Below are 25,549 nucleotides of genomic sequence, written 5' to 3'. Positions count from 1 at the left end.
TAGTCTGTGCTGACATCCTTCCGATTGACATGACATGTTTGTGATGAGGTGTGAATTATTGTGAATCGCATATTAGAAATGAAATTAAGAAAATCTACAGTATATTAAAGTTTTGTTATGTTATTTTTGTGCTATTCAAATAATCAAATTAGTAACAACAATCACGATAAAACCGTGCCCGTGTAAAATTAAACAAATGTCCTTATCAAAACCGCGGAGCTAAGTCGACTCCAAAAACGGACGAATGGAGTGATATCCTTATAAAATAACGATGCAAACCAATTTGAAAACTAAAGAGATGTTCATAGTAAGAGCTTTAGAGAAGATACTGGCTGACAAGGACATAAAAAGGTCCTATCACAGCCAGTTGAAGAAATCTTGCGAAGTCGCATTAGGTAAGTGGCGTAACTATACTCAGAGTGTAATATTAATTTGTAAGGTCGTATTGTAGTGTCTCTTGTCTTAATTAGGTTAAGCATTAAACATATCGATTGATAATACGTTTCAATAAGAGCTAACTGTGAATGTTACTGACCTTGAAATTCTGTTACAAGTTAAATATTGAGTACCTATATTGTGAAATTATCGCCCGTTATGTTTACCCAACAATGGATGCTATATCTAATGGGTGATCATCAAATTTTTCAATAACTGCATACTTTATAGTCAGGTAGCTGAGTTAAGTCTGATTAAATGATTACTAAAAGAAACTGTGGCACAGAAGGACAAACTGAACAATTGAACCATTAGTGCTTTGAGATTGTAGTTTAAAATTTGACTGAAACTTCAATTTCTACAGCAATCCAGTGGAGATGTATGTAGTGACTATTTAATATTCTGCCATGAGCATGTTTGCCTATCTTACCTGATAAATTAAAATCTATTTATTAACAATTAACATTTATTATTTAATGTCCCAAAACAGTTGTCCATTTTGGTTTGAAAGGGGTACAATACAATACAATTTAGTGACATTACATAGTACATTACAGCTATATATAATACAATAGACAACTTTTAGAACCTTGTCTCAAGGTGAATTAGTTGCATCTTCACCTGTTTGATGTGACAACATTTTAAGTCCAAATTAATAATCAAATTTTACGCATTTTAAATTTCTCTGATGCTTAATAAGGGATTGAGTGTTCAATTATTTTGTATTATTTGTTTTCAGAGGAAATCAAAACTGAGCTAAAAAACGGTGGACAATCAGAAACTGCTGATAGTCCAACCTCAGGCACTCTTCCGCTACCCAAAAATGATTCTTCAAACATCATCACAGCAGAGAAATACTTTCTACCATTTGAGCTAGCATGTCAGAGCAAAGCATCTAGAATTGTTGTTACCGCCCTAGACTGTCTACAAAAATTAATAGCCTATGGACATCTCACTGGAAACATTCCTGATTCAACAACCCCTCGAAAACTGTTAATTGACAGAATAGTTGAAACGATTTGCAGTTGCTTCACTGGTCCTCAAACTGATGAAGGGGTTCAACTTCAAATAATTAAAGCTCTTCTTACTGTTATCACAAGTCAACATGTCGAGGTTCATGAAGGTACAGTGCTTCTTGCAGTCCGTACTTGTTACAACATCTATTTAGCAAGTAAAAATCTCATCAATCAGACAACAGCCAGAGCCACCTTGACCCAAATGCTGAACGTAATATTTACGAAAATGGAAAATCAAGCCCTTGAACCTGAAAATATCAGCCCTAGCACTGTATCCGAGATACATAAAATGCCCAATGGTACTGTTGTCTCAGATGAACCTCAAAACAATCAAGCCAGCGAAGAGATTAAGGAACCAGATTCACCGCAGGCTGAACAAATAGATGAAGTATTGGAAGCAAAGATAATTGCTAAGCAAATAGTCGATTCAGTTATTGACAATGCAATAGACATTGCCATAAAGAAAACAGTTGAAGAGCAAAACATTCCAGACAATAATGAAAATCCTTCGGATTCTCAAGACAGCTCTAGTGTTTCTCATGAAATAAATGGTCAAGTAAATTCCGAACCATCAATTACTCGAATACCGTCACAAGAAAGCGTTGACGTAGCATCTGAAAATGACAATTCAGTAACAGCAAAGTTCACTCATGTCCTTCAAAAAGACGCTTTCTTGGTTTTCAGAGCGCTTTGCAAACTATCTATGAAGCCATTGCCAGAAGGTACTCCCGATCCTAAATCCCATGAATTAAGATCTAAAATTTTATCCCTCCATTTACTACTTTCTATATTACAAAATGCCGGTCCAGTATTTAGAAATAACGAGATGTTTATCACCGCTATCAAGCAATATCTATGTGTAGCGTTATCTAAAAATGGAGTTAGTTCTGTACCCGAAGTATTTGAACTATCACTTGCGATATTCCTTGCTCTTTTACAAAACTTCAAGGTCCATTTAAAGAAGCAGGTTGAAGTCTTCTTCAAAGAAATTTTCATGAATATCTTGGAAACTTCGAGTTCGTCTTTTGAACATAAATGGATGGTTATTCAGGCTTTGACAAGGATCTGTGGTGATGCCCAAAGCGTTGTAGATATCTACGTAAATTACGACTGTGATTTATCAGCGGCAAACCTGTTCCAACGACTAGTAAACGATGTTTCGAAAATTGCTCAAGGTCGTCAGGCTCTGGAACTGGGAGCAACCCCAAACCAAGAAAAGTCCATGAGGATAAGAGGACTTGAATGTTTAGTATCCATTCTAAAATGCATGGTGGAATGGAGCAAAGAACTTTATATAAATCCGAACTTACAGACAACATTAGGCGAAAGAACTGTTAAAGAAGAAACAGATCATCATAGTATTAAGTCCCATGGAGGTTCAAGCCTTAGCTTAGTATCAACAGGATCGAGTAATATAGGAAACAGAGAAACTTTAGATTCGCCAGAACAGTTTGAAGTATTGAAACAACAGAAAGAAGTATGGGAGACCGGGATCGATCTTTTCAATAGAAAACCTAAGAAAGGTGTTGCATTTTTACAAGAACAAGGCTTACTGGGCACTTCTACTAAAGAAATTGCCGAGTGGCTCCTTACGGACGAAAGACTAGACAAAACATTTATCGGCGAGTACTTAGGAGAAAATGACGATCATTCCAAAGAAGTTATGTATTCATATGTTGATTCAATGGAATTCACCAACATGGATATTGTAGCCGCATTGAGACATTTCTTAGAAGGGTTCCGATTACCCGGAGAAGCACAGAAGATTGATCGCTTGATGGAGAAGTTCGCGTCACGCTATTGCGAATGTAATCCTACAAATACGCTATTTATGAGTGCAGACACAGTATACGTATTAGCATTTTCCATAATTATGCTAACTACCGATTTGCATTCGCCTCAAGTTAAAAATAAGATGACAAAGGAACAATACATTAAACTGAACAGTGGCATAAGTGATAACAATGATTTACCTCGTGAATATTTATCGCAGATCTATGACGAAATAGCCGGACACGAAATAAAAATGAAAAACACATCGAAGCCTGGGAAACACATGATCGCCAACGAAAAGAAACGTAAATTCATTTGGAACATGGAAATGGAACAGATCTCAACAGCCGCAAAGAATTTAATGGAATCTGTTTCGCACGTTCAAACTCCATTCACCACCGCGAAACACGTCGAGCACGTTCGTCCAATGTTTAAAATGGCTTGGACTCCATTCTTGGCGGCTTTCTCGGTGGGCCTTCAAGATTGCGATGACCCTGAAATCGCTGCATTATGCTTAGATGGCATTAGATGTGCTATTAGGATCGCATGTATATTCCATATGAGCCTAGAAAGAGACGCATACGTACAAGCTCTCGCACGTTTTACGCTGCTCACTGCTAACTCTCCGATCACAGAGATGAAGGCTAAAAACATCGACACAATAAAAACTCTGATAACGGTCGCTCACACCGACGGCAACTATTTGGGCTCGAGCTGGCTCGATGTAGTGAAATGCATTTCACAATTAGAATTAGCTCAGCTCATAGGAACTGGAGTGCGGCCTCAATTCCTATCTGGTTCCGGTATAAAACCACAACCCGATTCTTTGAAATTCAGCTTGATTGCTTTAGACCCGAGTGTCAAAGAACATATCGGTGAAACAAGCTCGCAGAGTGTAGTAGTCGCCGTCGACAGAATATTCACCGGTTCCACCAGACTCGATGGTGACGCAATTGTCGATTTCGTGAAAGCATTATGTCAGGTATCGCTTGATGAACTGAGCCACCCCAATAACCCTCGCATGTTTTCGTTGCAAAAAATAGTTGAAATTTCCTATTACAACATGGGCCGCATCAGACTGCAGTGGTCTCGAATATGGCAAGTTCTCGGTGACCATTTCAATAAAGTCGGTTGCAGTAGTAACGAAGATATCGCATTTTTCGCTGTGGATTCCTTAAGACAATTATCCATGAAATTTATAGAGAAAGGAGAGTTTGCCAATTTCAAGTTTCAGAAAGACTTTCTAAGACCTTTTGAGCACATAATGAAAAAAAATAGCTCACCAACTATAAGAGATATGGTAGTAAGATGTATTGCTCAGATGGTGAACTCGCAAGCGCCTAATATCAAATCAGGCTGGAAGAATATTTTCTCCGTGTTTCACTTAGCAGCAGGCGATCAGGACGAAGCAATTGTTGATCTGGCATTCCAGACAACCGGAAAAATTATATCTGAATTGTATGAAAAACAATTCTCAGCGATGATCGATTCGTTTCAAGATGCTGTAAAATGTTTATCGGAATTTGCCTGTAATGCAAAGTTCCCAGACACATCTATGGAAGCTATAAGGCTCGTGCGATCCTGTGCTACAGCGGTTGGTACATCGCCGCAGCTCTTTGCAGAACACGCGGGACTAGAGGGCGAACCTGGCGCTCCGGAAGAAGATAGAGTGTGGCTAAGGGGTTGGTTTCCTCTTCTATTTTCGTTGTCATGCGTCGTCAGCCGTTGCAAACTCGACGTCCGCACTCGTGGACTCACAGTCCTATTTGAAATTATTAAAACTCACGGCGATTCATTCCGTCCTCATTGGTGGAGAGATCTCTTTAATATACTTTTCAGAATATTTGACAATATGAAATTACCTGAACATCAATTGGAAAAAAACGAATGGATGACTACAACATGCAACCACGCGCTGTACGCAATCGTAGATGTTTTCACGCAGTATTTTGACATTCTTGGTTCTCTGTTGCTTGAACAATTGTACGCCCAGTTACATTGGTGTGTACAGCAAGACAACGAACAACTAGCGCGCTCTGGCACCAATTGCTTGGAAAATCTAGTCATATCCAACGGAAGTAAGTTCAACGAAGATACCTGGAGCAAGACGTGCCAGATAATGTTAGACATATTCAACAGTACTTTACCGACAACCTTGTTGACTTGGAAACCGGATGAAAGTGACGACAATGAAACACCTCACGTTCGTCACGGCATCCTGAAGAAGCCGCAAGTAGGTGACGAGGTAAAGTCTTCCAATCGCGTCTTCAACAGTTTGTTGATCAAATGCGTCGTGCAACTCGAATTAATTCAAACAATAGACAATATCGTTTTCTTTCCCGCCACGTCGAGGAAAGAAGACGCCGAAACGTTGGCTCTGGCCGCGGCCGAGTTGACTGGTAACGCCCCTGGGGCGGAGCAGGAATGCCAGCGGGAGGAGCAAGGCATGTACAGGCTGCTGAGCTCGCCACATCTGTTGCGCCTCGTGGAGTGTCTGATGTGCAGTCACCGATTTGCAAAAACCTTCAACACCAACAACGCGCAACGTAATGTCCTTTGGAAAGCTAATTTTAAAGGTTCCGTTAAACCTAACATGCTGAAACAAGAGACTCAGTCGTTAGCATGCGTTCTGCGAATACTGCTTAAGATGTACGGAGATGAGTCACGCCAAGATCACTGGCCGGCGGTACAGAAGAGCCTTATCACCATATGCTGCGAGGCTCTCGAGTACTTCGCAGGGGTAACGAGCGAAGCGCACAGAGATGCTTGGACTTCAATTCTGTTGTTGATCCTCACCAGAATACTTAAGATGCCGGACGAAAGAGTAAGTCTTTTATTTCATTTAATTTAATAGTCTTCCTTGCTCTTAAAGATTCAATACCGAAGACAATTTGTTACTTGTCGCTACAATGAAAGGATTACATTCGTATCCATTTTATCAAGATTAGAGCTCTAGTGCACGATAAGCTTAATTAGTATTTTATGTTTGCCAGTCTTTGAACAATCAAAAATAACTGTTAAAAACTACGATAAAACGACCTTAAAAGTAAGTAAATGATAACTTTTATTTATTGAGGAACAAAAGCTGCGCATTCAATATTGTTGACATTAAACTTCGTACTATTATTAGTTTGCATTATTAATTACACACGTTGCCGAGCTATTCAGCTGTACGAACTGCTAACACGAGCGGGCTTATGAAACATAAATGATTTTAAAACATAATCCTAATCATGTTAAGGCTTATTTCTCATTCGCCATTGGCTTAAAAAAATGGAATTATATTTTTAATTGCTAAAGGCAGTCGCTTTTACCATCCATCTGGTAGAAGCGATTGAGTCCCGCTAGGTATTATTTTTTACAGCTATGAAAAGTCTGATAGAGTTTATTTTATTAAAGAAACTACTACTCTCTTAACTATTATAGCAGTGTGCACGAGCCTCTTTCCTATACTTAACTTTCAAAATGTTACGACGTAATCATACCCTCACTTTGACGTCACCTGGGGGTGGGGCCTAAATTCATTACCAATGGCAGTTCCGGCCCGTTTGGTGTCAGGTGATTACTGGAGCCCACAACCATCACAATAAAATAGTCACCGTTCATTTTTAAACACGATATATGTCTCGATTGTGTAGTATAACGACCCACCCTTGAAAGCAGAACGCACGACTGCTACCCGTGTCACATGACGCCCTACCGCCAGTAGTTACTCAATTATCGCATTCCTTCATCGTGCAAGAGACATAAATGCGCACAATTACTGCTGGTAGGACCTCTTGGAGTCCGCACGGGTAGGCACCACCACCTTGCCTATTTCTGCCGTGAAGCAGTAATGCGTTTCGGATTGAAGAGTGAGGCAACCGTTGTACTGTAAAAACTGAGAACTTAGAACTCATGTCTCAAGGTGGTTGGCGGCATTTACGTTGCAGATATCTATAGGCTCCAGTATTGAACACCAGGTGAACTGTGGGCTCATCTACCCACCTAAGCAATAAAAAAAACTATTAATACGAAGCTTTCCCTGTCTCCAGTTCGCGGCGCACGTGTCCAGCTACTACCCGCTGCTGTGCGAGATCACGTGCTTCGACTTGAAGCCCGAACTGCGCTCGGTTCTCCGCAGAGTATTCATTAGGATCGGACCGGTCTTCAGAATCATCCCCACACAATGAGCGCTACTAATTAACTCGACAAGATGGCCTTATAGTTTAGTGTAATAAAGTATGACTTGATGTTATTATTATTATTATGTAGTTAATTAAAACAATACATTTCGTTATTTCAATAAAATTTAATGTTATATTGACAGCAAAACGTACTTCAGTAGTATTAAAAGTGATCTATTGTAATTATAGGGCGTATTGTAGTAATCTTATTCTTTAATTTACAAAATATATTAACTGTTTGATTTGTCAAAAGTATAAAAAAAATGTATAATAATAAAACAAGTTGTATCTATAATTTATTGTTTGTTCTGTATATTTGAAAGTTTTAAATTTTTACGAGCTGAATTCACTCTGGATTGCTTTGATTTATTTTTACGCTAGACTGATGAGACTGTGATCGCGATATATTCACCGCTTTCTCCATTTATATATTTGTTGAGTGACTTCGGAACTCGTTTCAAACTGATTATTAATTGCATAAATAAATAAATAAAATAACGTATACAGTTTTTATTTAGACAATCTTGATTCCTTCAAATGACCTCTCCAAAGTGTCCAAGTCCCATATGACGAGCTGGCCGTCGAGACCTGAAGTACTGAACTTGTTAGTGTGCGATTTAGTTCCTTTGTAAATATTGATGCACGAGATAGCGTTCTGGTGTATCGAGTCCAAGAACGTATCGCTGGTCTCGATACGAGCATGACGATCCAAGGACTGGAACTTCTTCATAGCAGACAGTCCCCCGGACTCCTTCCTCTGAGTGTTGTCGAGTTTGGCGACGTACTTAATATCGTCACCGTCGTGGCAGTACAATAACGGAATGCAGCTGTGGCCTGCTACTATCAGGGAATTGTTGGTGATCCAACTGCATCCCAAGAATGGCAGGTATTCAGTCTTTAGTTTTATGACAGCCCTTCCTTTAGTAGCATCGGTTACGTTGATTGAGCTGTCGTGGGCGACCCAGGCAACTTTATTTCCGTCCGCAGAGAAGGAAACGCTGTGGACCCAACCGCCACCTGAAGGCGAATTGGGAAACTCTGCTAACAGTTGTCCTAAAGGCAACTTAGAGCCCCACACATTCGGTCCAGGCTGATCTTCGATATCCTTGATATAGGCAGAGAAGACTCGTACTTTGAAGTCAGCAGAGCCAGCGACGAGCAAAATGTTATTGGGATGCCAATCAATAGATGTCACAGTAGAACGAATGGGCTTCTTAATATGTTTAGACACCCACCAATTATTTTCCTTCTCAAAATAGCAAATTGATATCAATCTAGCTCCTGACCCGACAGCAAACTTGTTCTCCATGGGAGACCATTTCACGCAAGTCGCTGCTCGGTTGATACGCAGAAGAACAAGAGTAGTTGCCCATTTCCCATCATCTCCTTGAGTCCAGACGTAAGCATTACGGTCAACAGAACACGTAACAATACGGTTGGTGTTGGGAGCCCAATCAATCCCCATCACTCTAAGGTCGTGTTCCACAAGGTTGTTTGTTTGCTTCCAGTCATTTCCTTCCTTCTTGTATATGTGAACTTCATTATTGTTTGGTGAGAATGCAATTTCTAGAATAAAAATAGAGCGATATATTAGTAGGTATTGGGACAGAAAAGTATCATGAGATAATATTCATTGTTGAAGCAAAATCACATCTTATTAAAGACATCACATATTATTTCAAAAATGACAATAATGTCAAAATCTTCCTGATGGTTTGTGGGATTATTTTGAAGAATGTAGTTTCTGTTAGACATTGGCCTCATTTTAAACACAATGTAAGATTAATCATGTCAATTATTCTAGTCATAGCATAACACAGAAGTTTCTTGGTATCGAGCTATGCGATAATGCTGCTGTTATAATATTATATGCCAGGAACCGAAAAAAAATATTTTGATTTGCATAATTACTATATCAGACTTTTTATTTAATGCTGGGGAATCCGTTTACGATTATGGTCGATGGGGGTACCAGACCGGGTGTATGTCGGACTTCGTCGCCTCCAGAGAGGAAGAAGGAGACATGGAAGGCCAAGGTCCTCCACCTCCCCCAATTAAGCCCCGTAAAACTCTAACAATGGCTACACCAAACCTACGGTACCACAGTGCGCGCCGAATTCCGCCTTCGCCGGTACCCGTCCTGGTGATACCACGGAAGTTCATCTCCGGGAATATCCCGAAGGACGTCGTTTCGGGAGACACAGAGTAGGTGGCGCATAGGAGCCACCTTGCACCGCCTCACCACCTAATCGACAGTCGAGTACCAGGCTCTATGGGGACCGAGTGGGAGCTTCTCGGCCGCGCCGCCCACCCCGCCTTCTGCTCTGAGGAGCCAAAGTGGGATCCCACTCCCTTTTGCACTGCTCAGCCTCACGGAACACCATGACCAGGTCACAAAACCTGGCCATGGCCTCCCACGAGCTCTGGTCCTCCAAGATGCAGGCGATGACAGCCTGCAAGACTTCTCCGGCACTGCTGAGATCTCGCCGCGAGTGCTCCCAACGCGGGCATGATCCGAGCGCGTGCTGAGGGTCATCATCCAGATGCTTGCACTGGTGGCAACCCGAATGTGGCTTTCTCCTGCAGACCTTCCACAGGTCTTGGACTTGGACCTAACAAAGACAGCATTCACATTGTGATTTCTATAGACTGGTATTTATCAGCAGTAAGTTGGGACTTCATTCAGCCAGCTAGGCTATATAAAAGTTTAGATTGTCAGTTGTTCAAGAGACTCCAGAATCGTGTCCTAGGATCAGAGTTACAACAACATAAAGGTAAATTATATAACATAAAACAGCCAAAAAGAGCAGACAGGTTTAGGGTCTTACTGACTTATTATTGGTACTGGTGATGTTTGCCAAATAATAACTAAACAGTGAACAGTCTTAGCAACATAAATTCCACCGGTCACTCTCAGACATGAGGTAGAAAAATTTTCATTGCAATAATAACTATTCTGGGATTAGAAAATTATGAACTTGAAAGTTCACCAAGCCTCAATATCAAACATAGTTATGTGAATTTGATCAATTTGCTCACTTAATAGGAATAGTTCACTGGAATGAATAATTGACGTCTAATTCCAGTCTGCAAACAGTATTATTTAACAGATTTATTTGTGGCAAAAACATGCAGAACCATGATATGTTAGATACATATCATGATTCTGCATGTTTTTCACATAACTATTAAAGAATTTAATTGGGATATCTAAATTGGATTTATATTTTTGGCTGTCCTGTAACAGTTTTAAAGTAGGTGAAGTGGCTAGTTGTACTAGGCCTTCAGACTCTTAAAGTTTAATATTCTAAATACATATCTAACATGAAGCAGGGCACAGAAGATACAACAATGGCAAGGTTGTTATGACTTGTATTCGTCAGATCAATTTTACAGAACACACTGAATGAAAATAATCACACTAAGCACTTCAATACAAAAATTTACAATGATACTGACAAGTACAAAAGGTCAGGTAATATAACTTAGGCATCATACAATGTGGAGCTGCATTTAGTCGTGTATGAGAACTTGGCTCCCTACATAGGTATTTAAACATGTCGTACATTCAACATGCAACAGTTATTTCACTTTGATATAATTTCACTTTCAACAACAACAACAATCTGTTTAAAACAAATATTGAAACTACTTTAAGCTTGGCACTCATAGCTGAAGTAAATGGAAAATGTATTTTTTTTTCTTCTATTTTGCACCATGTGAATTGCAAGAACAGCTGAATAATGTAAATTAGTAATAAATTACTATTTTTTGTTTATAATATTGCTTTTGCTATTATTTTTCAATGCATGTTCTTCACTCAATATATAGTTTTGTTCTGTGAGCTCTGGGCTCCCAGTATTAATACTCTATTCTACCATCTATCTGGAGATAGTGATATGACACCTATCTCCTTTAGCTGCCTTTACTAATCTCCCTTAACTCATCCATAAAAGCTGGTAGTAATACGCCCTGTATTGTGTCATTGTCGTGGCGTGCAACCTCTTTGACAGGACATAAGACCTACAATGACTAAGAGATAGACACAGACTAAGACTGAGATTTGAAAAGAATTCAAAAAGAAATGGAACGAGGGCGTACGTGACTAGCAGTGATGCAGTAAATTTTTTGACGTCCTTAAAGAAAGACACAAAAAGAAGAAAAAGAACGAATTGATCATTCTCATATAAGACGACAATAGAACAAACGACCGTTCAACTGATCCTTCGACCGTTCAGTCATTGTGCATCTAGATATCACCAACTTGTGTATGTTAATTCCCAAAAGCAGTCATACTGGTTTGAGGGGTGAGATCACAGGCCTTAACACATACACTGGAGAATTTTCTGGATCCAAAATAAAAGGAGACACTTCTGCTTTTTACTTTATAAATTAAGAACACATGATTTTATGTCATTAATAGTTGTTGAATTTGTATTAGTGACGTTAGGTACTCACGACTTCTATCCTTGTTCCATGCATGACATGTTATCGGCGCGCATGAGTCACCAAAAGTTAACGTTTGTGCCATTTTCTATTTCACTTTAAATTCCTGTAAATTGGTATATATTTTACTATTAACTATATAATAATATAAAAGTATAACACTGTCCAATTCATCCGCCTTTGTTATTATTAAAGTTCACAGTTTAATAAACGTAGGTTAATGCACTGTTTAATATTCAAACTTAATTATTATTTACCTGAGTTCTTGTGAAATTGTAATAGTTGGGGCGATACGACTAGAAATTCGCGGACTCTGGTCAGTCAACGCGAATTTCTATGAGTAAAATAAGTTTAATTAAAACTCAGGAATATTATTCCTCAAAATTAAAAGACCTTTTTTTGGTACAGTTTTAGCCATAGACTCTCAAATATATTAAGTGTATAATCTATGCCATAGACCTTTTTTTTTTTGTACAATTTTTCAGGTGAATGAAGTTAGCCCCTCAAAAAATTTTTTTTTTCCTATTTTATACTTATTCTCTATTAATTCGTTTGTTCATCATTTGTTCATGATTGTTCACTGTTAATAATTGTTTGTTCTGCATTTATTTATTTAAAAAAAAAATTTTGAAATATACCTACAAGTTAGCCCCTCTAATGCAATTTTTAATACTTTTTCATCCTTAATGACTCGTAAATATTCATTTTCGATTGTTCTTATATAAAACATGTTTGTTCTCTTTCGAAATTACTCGTTTTTTGTTTAATTTACTATTTTTATTAGTTGAATAAATGTATGCAAAATATGAAATATGTGTATAGTAACCGGCAAACATCGTGAGCAAATGACCTTGGCTGCGCAGAACCGAATTTTAGATCACTTTGGTGGTGAGGGTGAGGCGCGACGGCAGGGGAAATCGTATCGAGCGCGTTATTGGTAGATCAGTCGAACCTTGCGTAAAGTACGCTTGCGTACAGTGAAAAATCTATCGTTATTAATCGTTAAGTTATATTTTCTTATAATTGCTTGTTGACTTTGTTGCCATTGCTATTTGTTGAGTGTTTGTTGATTTTTTATAAAAAATACACTATGCCGCGACAAACTGGTGGAGTATTCAAAAGAAAGGGTAGAAAAATTGTGTACGACGTATATTGCTTCATTATAAAACAGGGGAAGAATGATATTATGGAAAAAGTAAAACAGACTTCGGAAGCAACAAAAACATCAGTGAGTACTGTTAGGTGCATTATTAACGAAGCTAAAGGCTCTGGCTTGCTCATCGTGCTTGGGACTCCGGGTAAGAAAAGATCATGGAAGAAGAAAGTTACCGGAATGGATAGTTTCGTTCAATCTGTAATAAAAAGGCTTCGAAAAATTTAAAGAAGATATACATTTTAATGGCTCGGAATGAAGTTTACGACGAATTATGAAAGAGCTAGGCTTCAGATGGAAAAAAAAAACAGAAAATAATCGGAAGCTGGTAATTGAAAAAAGTAACATTCGATTACTACGAATCGAATATCTTCAAAAAATAATTAATTATAGACAAAAAAGAAGATCGAACCGACCGAGTCGTAAACTACACCGATGAGCCCTATGTCGACTTAACACGATGATGGCGACTCGGGTGATGAAAACAGTGATGATGATAATGGTCAAGATTATGATAACGAAAAAAAATTTGCAAATACCAGCTTCGCTTCAACTGAACGAAGACCTGGCAACAGCTCTAGTTTTGACTTAATAGAAGGAATATCTATTTTACCCCAAGATTAAATTATTACAATTATTAACCTATATTTTTTGTTGATGTTCTAATAAATATATAAATAAATACATATGTTGATTTTAATAATTTAATTGCATTATGACGCAGAGTAAATAATATTTTTGCACGTGAGTGTACCATGCGCAAACTTACCCCCACTACGTCAACAAATGCTCAAGAAGTTTGCCGGCTATTATACTGCGCATGCGTCAATTATAATGCCTAAACTTTCTACACGGTTTTAATCGTGAAAAAAAAACAAATATAAATCCTGAAGGAGCAATTAATTGGTATACAGTTTAATTAAAAAAAATTAAAAATAAATAAATGAAGTAATGTGCATTGGCGTTAAGTTAGACCAAATACATTTTTTCCATCCTCTTACCTATCGTATTAAAATGTTATTTTACTAATGTTAGGAATATAATTTCGACTGTGTAAAAAAGTTATTATAATGTATACCTATATTATCTCTTGAAAGATAAATAATGAACATATTTACTTATTTGTTTATATTACCTATGTGAACTCCCTATCTTTTTTATACCTTCATAACAATAAGTAGGAGGATGGAAAAAATATATTTGGTCTAACTTAACGCCAATGCACATTACTTCATTTATTTATTTTTAAATTTTTTTAATTAAACTGTATACCAATTAATTGCTCCTTCAGGATTTATATTTGTTTTTTTTTCACGATTAAAACCGTGTAGAAAGTTTAGGCATTATAGTTAACGCATGCGCAGTACACATATTTTGCATACATTTATTCAACTAATAAAAATAGTAAATTAAACAAAAAACGAGTAATTTCGAAAGAGAACAAACATGTTTTATATAAGAACAATCGAAAATGAATATTTACGAGTCATTAAGGATGAAAAAGTATTAAAAATTGCATTAGAGGGGCTAACTTGTAGGTATATTTTTAAATATTTTTTTTAAATAAATAAATGCAGAACAAACAATTATTAACAGTGAACAATCATGAACAAATGATGAACAAACGAATTAATAGAAAATAAGTATAAAATAGGAAAAAAAATTTTTTTTGAGGGGCTAACTTCATTCACCTCAATTTTTCCTTATTAACTCCATGAATTTTTCCTTATTAGGAAAGGCAAGGGGATCTAAGCCCATACAGGCTTGTCCGTTTTATAGATTTAGTTTTAAACCATACAGAGTAGTAGTAGTTTTACTTTTCCAATTGGAAAGGCAAAAGTATCATACCATAGAGCCTAATCTTTTATATATATTTTTATATGAAAAATGATATTATGAAATGACAACTCACTATCACTATCAGCCTAGTTACTCCTCTTCGTCGATGACACGGCTATCATGCTAGTCCAGTAGTCCTTCATCGTGAAGAAATTTTGGACCAGAGCGTAAACCTCAGGCCATGGTTCCGAAAGTAGCCAATAGGCTTAAGCTCTAAGAAAAGCTCCTTTTTGCCATGGACCAGCTGGACTTAGAACTTTCCTCCATACCTAATATTTCGCGCTCTGACATGCTATTCTTCAAAGGAGGTTTGAGGAAAGTCCCCACCGGTAGGCTGTGGCTTAGCCATAGAGTTACTATTCTAACTGGAGTGCTTACTTCGTTTGACATAAAAACTAAAAATATACTTTATCTCTATGGTTTAAAGTTTATTTTTAAATAGCAAAAGATGTAAGGAAAAACGGTCTGAAAAGAGAATGATTATTAAGTGGTGGTGTCCCTCTCGCACATTTTACAAACAAAAAGCAGTGTTGCTAGCTTAGAGGATTTTCCATAAATTCTCGTAATTTGGACCCCTGTCTTAGTTATCAAAAATGGCTTTTAGTGGTTAGTGGATTTTTTAGTAGCTTGGGCGTTGTTGAAAATTGTCGAAAAGGTTAAAATCAATCCACTTTACAGGATTTTAAACATTTTATGACAATAATATATCTAAATACATATTATTTAAACGATGTGACTTAAACTTAAAAAATGTTGCGACAATTTAGAATTTCCATCAACGTTAAAAATTAAATTGTTTCAAAAGAAACGTAAAAAGTCATGGTGAAATTAGTTTCTGATGATGACAATTTATTAAAATAAATTTATAAGAAGTATTGATTATATGATATATATTGATTTTTAATAGAACATAATATATTAATAAAGCTCATTAACAAAAAATTTATTGTTCTATATTAATAAGACTCTGTTTAATGGAAAATTTAATGGTAGGTACGTAGATTTCTGATGGTTTTCATGTTGAATTTGATGGGAAGCCAGATTAATTGCTGGCATCACCGAAAATGAGCTATGAATGGATTAAAAGAAAAATGGCGTCTATTTACGTTTGTAGTTCGAAGTTAAAAGGGCACTGATACAGCTTGTGGCTTGTTTTTTTTCGAAAATCGTGAAAGTTTCCGTGTAATTATGGTGAACACTTGTATTGTAAGTGGTTTTAAGCGAGAATCCTCTCCAGTTTGTGGAATATCCTTCCATATGTCAGATTCATTGATAAATTTTTACTAGTGTGAGCATATATTTTTAAAATGTGAGATATTTTTTCTCATTATAATATTTAACACCATTAAAATTTGTCTTGTAAATTGTACTTAGTCTATGTCATATATTAAATTTGAAAAAACAATCTTGAAAAACTATAATTTTGCAATGTATTTTTCATATTATAAGAGCCATCACGTGGTATTGTTTGAACTTTTTTTATTGTATTGAATAGCGTCGCACGCAAGCATGTATATCATATGCCTGATGTCAAGCGAACGAGGAGGATCTTCTAGTAAATATGACGTTGGAATTTCTGGAAAATGTCTTATATAAAGGTTAAACAAGAGGAATCAAGTACTCAAACGCAAGAAATAAAAAATACCCCGAGAAAAGCAAAATTACGACAAGATGTTAAGGTTTTGAAATAAAAACTTAAAAGTCGCGAAATAGTGATTGTAAATATAAAGTCGATTTTAGATTTTTTAAAGAAAAATGGCGATTTTTAATTGAATTGAAATTTTAATGATTCTCATGGTCCACTTAGATATTGATTAAAATAAATTATGTATTTCGTTGAAAAAAAAGAATTTACATAAAATAGGGGAAATGTTATATTATAAAACTACAGAAAATTAACTGAACTTAATAATAATAATATAACCAATATTTTGTAAATAGAGATCAAGTACTATGTGTATTGTGTTATGTGTATTGACTTGTCATTTAAGAGTTATTTAATTGTCTACATATATCAAATAAATGAATTTCAGTTCATTTCATTTTATTACCCATTGTGTTTTATTTCTTAAAATGTAACTAGTAGACTTAATATACACGTGTCATGAAAATAGCACAGAAGTAAAAATACAAGCAATTTTAAATCAATTGAAGATGTGAATGTAGGAAAAGAGCACCCGATACGCGCAGACCATGTGTGTTGCAGTGTCTCACTCAGTGTGTCAAATATTAATTTGCACGGCCCACTTAGCCAGTACATTAAAGTAGGAATTGCGTAATTAAGTTCAACATAATATTTAAGTCGCGGTTGAGTATTCGGACGTTAAACATGAGTTTGAGGAAGTTTAAGTAATAGAACTGAGGTAATGATGTTTGTAACAAAACTCAGTGCTAGATTTTCGACGTCGCAGCAATTTCCAAAAAAAAAACCGTCGAAAAAAAGTCACCATGACGACGAAGCAATGTTTAGAACTGAATTTACATAAATAAACTGTTGCAAGCACGTGTTTTGTATTTACATAGGACTACAAAGAATTACTTAAGGTAAATTCAAAACTGATGCATGTGTATAATTTTGTCCTATATATAAATTTTATATTGTCACCACATTAGACAAGGACACCGCGACCAAAAAGTATTCTCTTTCGAGACCGATTTCTCGGCATTAGACAGCACTCCAGTTGTAGGTACTTATTAACTCCATGGGCTTAGCTATGCCTCTGGCATCACTTATGCTTATATTATTAAGAACTTAAGCGCTGGTATTGTAAGCTGCCAAAAAGCTATAAAAAAAGGATGAAAATAAATTTTATTTAAACTGTTTCAACTCAACAATGGCATCACGAACCGAACGATATTTCTCTTTAAGCAAGAAGCTGATGGGGAAACTGAAAAAACGTTAATAATAAAATCGTAAATGTGTCGAGGTAATAGATTTCTTTCATACCATATGCAAAAACCCATAGATAATAGGTACCTACTTTTATACCGGTCACTCACATTCGCAAGAATACGCAAACCCACAAGTGTAGGATGACATTTGCAAATGATTATGCAAATTTTTCGCTGCATTCGTGGTTTTCCAAGCTGTGTCGGTTTTTTAGCGGACATCAAAGCGCGCGAACCGCGATCCTTCGCGTATTCTCCCACACATTCGTGTTACCAGTTGCGCCTACGATTGCGAAGGTAACGGATGTTTCGCCATTTTCATAGTTCGTGACGTCTACTGTTTAGCGTACCTTCATCATAGATTGGAACAACACCAAGGTGATGGAGTTCATTGAACTCCTGCAAAATGAATCGACCATATGGGACCCTCAAAAGAAATCCCATAAAAACAGAATGGCGGTTAATGACGCCTGGGAAAGAATTAAAAACTCTTTTTCTCTTCAATGTTCTATTGACGAATTAAGAAAGAAGAGAAATTCGTGAGACATTCGTAAACAAGTGTAGGAGGAAGCGCAAACGGGTTCGCAAATTGAATACCGAACACATTTGCACAGCCGCTAAGTTTGCGAATGAATGTCTGACAGCCCTTCCTTCACATACGCGCGAACATTCGTACAACGTACGAATGTTTGCGCGCATATGAGTGGCCGGCATTATTAGACGAAATCTGTTTGCTTTTTTTGTAAATAAGTTTGAAGATCGTGATTATAATTCGAAAAACGTTACCTATTAACTAATTATTAATTTGTAGAAAAAAGGTCTCCGCAAACTAAATACATAGAGTACTGTCAATTTAAAGTTATAATTTATTATGATAAAGTATTTGCATTCTGAAATCTTGAACAGCTTTCCAATAATGTGGAAGGAGAGTTGTTTTATGTTTTGAACAACAGTGATGACAGCTAATAATAATTGAGTCACGATGGAGTTTAAATTAGTGCGAATTGATACTTCAGAGCCTCAAAAGATTGACCTTCCTGAGGGTACACACATCATAGGCAGAGGAAAGTTTATTGTAGTAAGTAGTCTACGAATGATCTCAATTACACCTTAATGTAAGTTTTCGATTTTTTAAAGTATGTATCTTCTTTACTCTGTATCTCTTGTGTACGATACGATAAACGGATAGTTTCCTACGTTCTCAGATGACGCCTATTTTGCTTGTATACTGTAATAAATAGCTATCAATTTAAAAACACGAATAAAAAATTTGATAACACCTTATGAACTTTGCAATTTTGTCACTACATAATGAAAATAAATAAGTTAAATGCTGTCAATTAAATTTAGTAAGATTAATTTTATTTTCTAGATGCCATGGTCCATTCCATGATAATAGAGTTGTTATCATCATCAGACTGACACTTTCTTTTTACAAACATTTTATACATTCTTGTTTCAAAGATACTTCTTAGGAGTCCTTTATTATGAATTCTATTTCAGTAGGCAATAGCTTGGCTGTGTCCAAAACATTGTTGATGTCTAGGAGTGATGCTAACCATTCACTATCAAATGGGTTATCTGGCGACAGTGGCAATAAAACCCTTTGGGCTGTAGATGTCGATGTTTCATACACAATTATTCAAGTGTGAAATTCTGGTCTTATAATTGAAAATTTTATTTAAAAAAAACAAGAAATTCTTTTTTATAGAATGATGCAGAAGATATGAGGGTATCAAGAAATCATGCAGAGATTGAAGTCACCGATACCTGTGTCATCTTAAAGTCTGTAAGTAGCTAAAAAATAATTTCATAGCTGCAGCAGTGTCAAACACTTCAAACTAGTTTCCAGATTGGCTTACACTCAGAGTGTTCTGCTATCTGTATCATTTCATTGCAAAAAAATTTTTTTGTCAATGTGACACAACAACATTACAACAACAAATATTTTTTCAGTTACACCAAAATCCATGTTTCTATATTGACAAATTATCAAACAGCAAACGGACATTAACACAGAATAATGCACAATTGCTATGTAATGGTGATAAATTTGGTATACTACCTGATACATATTGGTTTGAATTAATATGGTGCTCATCAGATGTGATGAAAAATGATGTTACAAGCAATAGTACTCCAGCTGATAATAAAGAAATACCCAACGAGTTGAGAGCAACACAAGAATATAATTTAAATGAAACAAATGGCTTACAAGAGACAGTTGAGGAGGGTGAAGCTCCACAAACATTAAGTAAGTTTACTTTTTGCTTTAAATCAAAATTGGACTTCTCAATAAGATATTTAGAGACATTAAAAACTATAATTGTGTAAAGTCATATTATAATTTTAATGTTATATAAATATTTTTGGAATTAAATAACAACAAAATAAGCACATTGTAGTTGAATCAAGTATTTTCTTAAGTTGTAAAAATACCCAATTTCAGAAGAACAATCACTAGAAAAACAATCTGAAAGTCCTCAAAAATCATCTCAAGATGAAATTGTAGGTAAAAGATCTATGACTTCAGAAGATTGCAACAATAGTTCAGACAGTAAGAGATTGAAAATTAAAAACGAAGAAGAATCTGGAGATGAGGCCAGAGGACATGAAGACTCTAGTGTGGCGGGACCGAGCTGTGATCAACATGTAAGCATTTTACAAAAAAAAAGAAGGGTGCGTGTACTTATGTATGCGCTTAAGAAGTTATACTTAATTTTTATTAAATTTATTTCTTTTATTTAATTTAAATTTTAATCAATTTGAAAAAAATTCGATTAAACAACATCTTCAAACACGCATATTGGACATCCCTTTTCTTGACATCGTTTAGATTCGGTAATTCTCGGTACGGTTCGGAAAGTTCACCTGCGGCTATATTCAGACTCGCCAAGTTACGTCGGTCGTATTGTAATGAGCGATTTAGTGGGCAACTTCATTCTGTTAATTTTGTGTCACGGTGCGCATCGTTAAATTTCACTCCATAAATTTTTCATAACGCGCCTAAAAAAGTGTAACTTCAAAAAAATTACTGTATTACCGTAAAATGGGGTGATTAGGAATCGAGAGGTGAATGGGGAAAAACCAAGAAAACCTTTCGACGCTCAATACTAGTTTTTTAATCGTTGCAAAATCTTCCATTTTTTGTAGAGTAATAGTAGAATGTTGAAAGTTCACAAAAAGTCTCTGAATATGCATGATAATAGCTGCTAACTTATAAAAAGTTGCATTTCAAATTAACTTCTTGTGTTATTTTAGTGCTAGAAACTTTGCTCTCTTTTATTTATTCGATAATAATAGAAGACGACTGTGATTTATAAACGTTATTTAGTGTTGGTTTTAATGTATTTGATAAAATAAAAATACATGTAAAAATCTGTTGTTTTTGGGAATATTGGGTACGTCTCAGGTAGTAATAACAACTGTAAAGGGGTCAATTGGGATGAGAATAAGTGAAATGGAAACGACCTAAGTATAAATAGGTACAGGTATGTAGGGTTGTCTATCTATTAAGTAGTTACAACAATATTTTTTTAATTTATTGGTAAGAATCTGGTTTATTCATGATGTTTTTGTCTAGAAATTTTATTCAAAAATTTCAATGCAATTTTATTTTATTGTTTGGCAAATATTTATAATATCAGTTACGTGTTATTTTCTATTTTTAGATATGCCTCGCGTGTACGTATCATAGAATGCAAATCCTTATAAGATATATGATCCCTTAATATTAAAAACAGTAATAGAAGCCTATGAAATTAGGAATAAGTCTTTAGTTGAAAAAGTTAAGCAATTTAACAGTCAGTTTTGCACAGACATGTAACAAGAACAATGAAATCTCAAGGTGGACAAAAATGTCTAAATAATACATAATAAAATATATTAATATTTGTTCAGAGTGGGGGTATCCACCTGATTAATCCATGGAATAACGGACACACCTAATCTCTTAACCCAGTTAAAAATATCAGCCCCGGTTTATATTTCTTCATTCTTAGTATCAGTACTTACTAAGAACGAAGAAATATAAACCGCTTATAAGAAAGCTCGCTCGTTCGAATTTAGGTGCTTATTCTCTCTTAAACAGAATCCTTTGGGACTACAATAATGTCCATTGTCGCGCGGTCTCCGTCAGTGTTCATTCGGAGTTGTCCGATTGGGCTGAACTAATTTTAAGTGATGAAATAGGTTTTTTCTAATTGTCTCACAACTTACAGGAAAAATCTGTTGCAGATAATTTCCCAAGTAAATATAAATTAATCATAAGTAATTAAATGTAATCAAGTTTTAGTTATATATTTTTTATTTTTGTTGTTAATGCACTGTCGATTGCACCTATAGTTGAGGTGTTGCCATGTAGTTTTGTCAGTTTTCCAATGACATCCCCCTGTCTCACACCCCCCTACGCAATTAGATAGGGTTAGACTGCTGATTCTGTACTCGAACATTCATCGTGGCACAGTTGTAGAGGCATTTATTTCAACACCTGGACATAGCGATGGTCTACTTGGCATCGCCGCAGAGAGTCCAGCACAGTCCAGGTCTCGATGAAGTGGAAAGCCTTCTCATAGTTCACGAATGCTAAACACAGGGGCCGATTATACTCTGTGGTCTTTTGTATAATCTGCCGCACTGTGTGTATGTGGTCTATGATTCCATAGCCACTTCGAAACCCAGCCTCTCTGGGGGCTGAAATTCGTCGAACCTTCTTGCTAGACGATTTGTGATGGATCGTGGGAACAACTTATAGATGTGGTTCAGGAGGAAGATTGATCTGTAGTTTTTTTAAAAAGCTTTGTCTCCTTTTTTGAAAAATATGACAACAATAATGTTGTTCCACGCCTTCGGAGTTCTTCCGCGTTAAATGACGTGACTGAAGAGCTTCTGTAGCTCTACTAAGAGATGTGTTCCTCCTGCCTTCAATAACTCAGTTGTTATACCATCATCTCTGGGAGCTTTTTCATTATAAACTGAGACTTAAAACTTATGTCTCGTGGTAGCGGAATTTACGTTATTAATATCTATGCACTCCAATAACCACCTAAGACCATATGGGCCGTGAGCACTGAATGAGCTCTTCTAAGCAATAAAAAAATCGCACATTTTCATATGCGGTCAGCCTTATTTTTTACCAAAAATCATATTACTGTACCCATCACTGTAAAGCATAATTTAAGGATTAGTAGAAGAATGGATTGTTTGTTATGTTTGTCCTCTTTATTCTGTAACTATGTATCTATTTACATATGTTTTCCATCGAATCGGTTATTCCTTTCGGCTTCATATACCTTTTGTGGGACACCTTGTATGAGTATAATTAATTTGTTTAACATTGTATCCACGGATTATAGAGATTGTGACCCCCAAAACACTTGGCTCCGAAGATCAGCAGTATCAGATTTAAATAAATTAAAAACAAGTGTTTTTTACCTGTTGGTTCCAGAAAGAGGAACAAAATGATAATGGAGAAGTGAAGGATCAAAATACATCACAGAATAGTAACCATGATGGTGCCCAGGGAATTAAGTCTCCCAGAGAGAGGTGCATGTATGGTGCTAATTGTTACAGGTATGTTTCAGTAATCAAAGGGGAGTTCAATTTACTTTGGAAAATACAGGCTTTAAGATAATTTTAAAAACTTCATTAAATAAATTAAGGTTCATATTGGTTTATAACAAAGTTCAGTTAATGCCTTGTGTACTAATTGCAAAATACCAGTCAACAATTACAAGTGTTAAAATGTTTTAGATAATGTTTACTGTATTCACTATCTTTCCTTTTGCGGGCCTACTGGAAGAGATTTCAGTGGAATAAGTAATGCCCTTGTACTCTATCCTTATTGTCGTGTTTCTTCTAACAGCTGTGTGTACAAAATATATTAGATAAATAAAGAACAGGTTTATGTTGATTAGTTGCATTAAAGTGTTCGGATGATTCCAGACGCAACCCCCAGCACGCGGCGCTGTACAGCCACCCGCGCGACGCGGACTGGACGCCGGCGCCGCGCTGTCGCTACGGGGAGCGCTGCACGCGCCGCGACCCGCGCCACCGCCGCGACTACCTGCACCCCGCGCCCGCGCCCGCACCCGCGCCCGCCCGCCACCCCCACCCACCAGGTACCTACTTACTTGTTGTACTTGTGTTTAGCTTTATCATACATCAATTAGTAGCTCGCCTATCAATATGGGTTAATAGGGCATGTTTTTTTTTTATTTGATTGATCAATATATAGCAATCAAATGATGACGGCACATAGCCCGTATGTCGTTAAATGACTAGTTTCGCACATAGACATAACAAAATGCTTCTTCAATAAGAAGCTTTGCTTCAATAAGCATGAGATGTAAGCATTATTGATGGTTTTTTTTATTGCTTTGATGGTTGGACAAGTTCACAGCCCACCTGATGTTAAGCGGTTACTGGAGCTGTGGCGACTCACTTACTCACCACTACTTGGGCAACCGCCTTACAATTCGACAAAATCGCTGTCGCTTATGAATTCAGGCAATCATCTATTATTGTTCAACACTTCGGCAATCTTGAAAACTGCGGGCAGTACACATCGATATTCGCTGTGCTACCTATCGTTCGTGTCAGTGCTTTACTACTCCTATATGCTATTTCTTTATCGTACCACCCTTGTTATAGTTTGTGTACATACTTATCTACAATAAACTATTTAAAGCAGTACATATTCATAATCTCTGGGTAAAGCATCCTTCGTGTCAGCGCCTACCTAATACAGTTAGAAGCAGAACTAATACAACTACTTCTACAGAGCCCATAGACATCTACAACGTAAATGCGCCACACACCTTGAGATATAAGTTCTAAGATCTCAGTATAGTTATAACGGCTGTCCCACCCTTCATACCGAAATGCATTACTGCTTCACGGATAGGCAGGGTGGTGGTACCTACCCGTGCGGACTCGCAAGAGGTCCTACCACCAGTAAAACATTAACGCCAAGTAAGATATACCATTAAGTTTTTCACATGTCACTGTAAGAAATGTGAATCAACTATGATACAATGTTTTACAGGTATGCAATTAGTTCAGCGACACGGGAACACGTTCTATATAAACGCGCACACCGTCAACTTCTACGACGATCACTTCCAAGTCGAAGATTCAGACGGAGACAGCGTCGACTACGATTACGAATTCTAACAACTCACTAATACACTTCCTAATGTACGATGTACTTTATAAGAATTCATTAGAAATATCCGATCAGTTATATCTCCACTTATCTTGATAAAACTATATAAAAATTAAAAAAAATGCATGTGTTAAACAGGTAGAAAAAATAGGAATAAAAAGAATTGGAGTAATAGTGAAAGCGAAGATGATGAGCCGACAAATGGTCTGATTGTGAACGGGAAAAGGGTACGGAAATATATAAAGCGGGAGAATTTGTGCGATTCTGAATCGGACGAGCCGGATCCGTTCGCAACCGACGAGTCGGACGAGTGGACGCCCAGCGCGGACGACCACTGCTGACTGTTATGTTTAATGTTATATTATGTAATAAAATCATCATTTTATTTTTTACTGTACACATTTTATTTTGTCCACTGTCCACACAAGTACTCACAAACGCCTACCATAATGAAGGCCACAGTTGTAAAAAATAAAACCGGATAAATATAAAAATACATCATACAGGTATAAAGGTATGCACGGCTTCATTCTGCCGGTTCATTCGTCGCAGGTGTAAGGCAGGGACGGTTCCTTCTCGGTGTTTCTTCAGCGCTATGATGTCCATGAGCAATGGTAACTACTCACCAGGTGGGTTGCTTATTAATCTGCCCACAAGTGCAAAAAAA

The 25,549-nt window shown here is 36.6% G+C and overlaps 3 protein-coding genes across 11 annotated transcripts; 2 read left to right on the top strand and 1 right to left on the bottom strand.

Annotated features, from left to right (window-relative positions):
- Sec71 (ADP ribosylation factor guanine nucleotide exchange factor Sec71) lies at positions 1-7,888 on the top strand. The gene is made up of 3 exons (XM_028178875.2): positions 1-395; positions 1,175-6,048; positions 7,259-7,888. Exons 1-3 carry the CDS (start codon positions 272-274, stop codon positions 7,394-7,396), a joined length of 5,136 nt encoding a protein of 1,711 aa, XP_028034676.1. The 5' UTR covers positions 1-271; the 3' UTR covers positions 7,397-7,888.
- Arpc1 (Actin-related protein 2/3 complex, subunit 1A) lies at positions 7,496-12,258 on the bottom strand. The gene is made up of 3 exons (XM_089731189.1): positions 12,094-12,258; positions 11,849-11,942; positions 7,496-8,956 (listed from the first exon to the last, which is right to left on the bottom strand). The coding sequence occupies exons 2-3, from the start codon at positions 11,919-11,921 to the stop codon at positions 7,905-7,907; spliced, it is 1,125 nt and encodes a 374-aa protein (XP_089587315.1). The 5' UTR covers positions 11,922-11,942; positions 12,094-12,258; the 3' UTR covers positions 7,496-7,904.
- Positions 12,259-18,367: 6,109 nt separating this feature from the next.
- On the top strand, positions 18,368-25,274 carry LOC114243317 (uncharacterized). 9 transcript variants are annotated; one of them, XM_028174769.2, is made up of 8 exons: positions 18,371-18,795; positions 19,429-19,506; positions 19,674-19,971; positions 20,167-20,369; positions 23,164-23,288; positions 23,661-23,836; positions 24,763-24,914; positions 25,021-25,274. In XM_028174769.2, the coding sequence occupies exons 1-7, from the start codon at positions 18,700-18,702 to the stop codon at positions 24,888-24,890; spliced, it is 1,104 nt and encodes a 367-aa protein (XP_028030570.2). In that variant the 5' UTR covers positions 18,371-18,699; the 3' UTR covers positions 24,891-24,914; positions 25,021-25,274. The 9 variants fall into 9 exon arrangements, with proteins under 9 accessions (XP_028030569.2, XP_028030570.2, XP_028030566.2 ...); XM_089731186.1 differs by having other exon boundaries at positions 18,390-18,795; positions 20,230-20,369; XM_089731188.1 differs by having other exon boundaries at positions 18,433-18,832.
- Positions 25,275-25,549: the final 275 nt, after the last annotated feature.

Source organism: Bombyx mandarina, chromosome 11 (assembly GCF_030267445.1).
Source record: "Bombyx mandarina strain Sakado chromosome 11, ASM3026744v2".
Lineage (NCBI taxonomy): Eukaryota > Metazoa > Arthropoda > Insecta > Lepidoptera > Bombycidae > Bombyx > Bombyx mandarina.
The sequence above is the reverse complement of the archived record's forward strand: the minus strand, read 5'-3'. Positions and strand labels throughout refer to the sequence as shown.

What these genes read in the sequence shown, in the direction of transcription:
- Sec71 (XM_028178875.2), top strand. Translation starts at nt 272, where the DNA reads ATGCAAACCAATTTGAAAACTAAAGAGATGTTCATAGTAAGAGCTTTA. An exon ending in ATCTTGCGAAGTCGCATTAG is followed by an intron (nt 396 to 1,174) that starts GTAAGTGGCGTA and finishes ATTTGTTTTCAG; the next exon opens with AGGAAATCAAAACTGAGCTA. An exon ending in TTAAGATGCCGGACGAAAGA is followed by an intron (nt 6,049 to 7,258) that starts GTAAGTCTTTTA and finishes CCCTGTCTCCAG; the next exon opens with TTCGCGGCGCACGTGTCCAG.
- Arpc1 (XM_089731189.1), bottom strand. Translation starts at nt 11,921, where the DNA reads ATGGCACAAACGTTAACTTTTGGTGACTCATGCGCGCCGATAACATGT. An exon ending in ATGGAACAAGGATAGAAGTC is followed by an intron (nt 8,957 to 11,848) that starts GTGAGTACCTAA and finishes TTTTTATTCTAG; the next exon opens with AAATTGCATTCTCACCAAAC.
- LOC114243317 (XM_028174765.2), top strand. Translation starts at nt 18,700, where the DNA reads ATGGAGTTTAAATTAGTGCGAATTGATACTTCAGAGCCTCAAAAGATT. An exon ending in GACCGAGCTGTGATCAACAT is followed by an intron (nt 20,370 to 23,163) that starts GTAAGCATTTTA and finishes TGTTGGTTCCAG; the next exon opens with AAAGAGGAACAAAATGATAA. An exon ending in CCGCCACCCCCACCCACCAG is followed by an intron (nt 23,837 to 25,020) that starts GTACCTACTTAC and finishes TGTGTTAAACAG; the next exon opens with GTAGAAAAAATAGGAATAAA.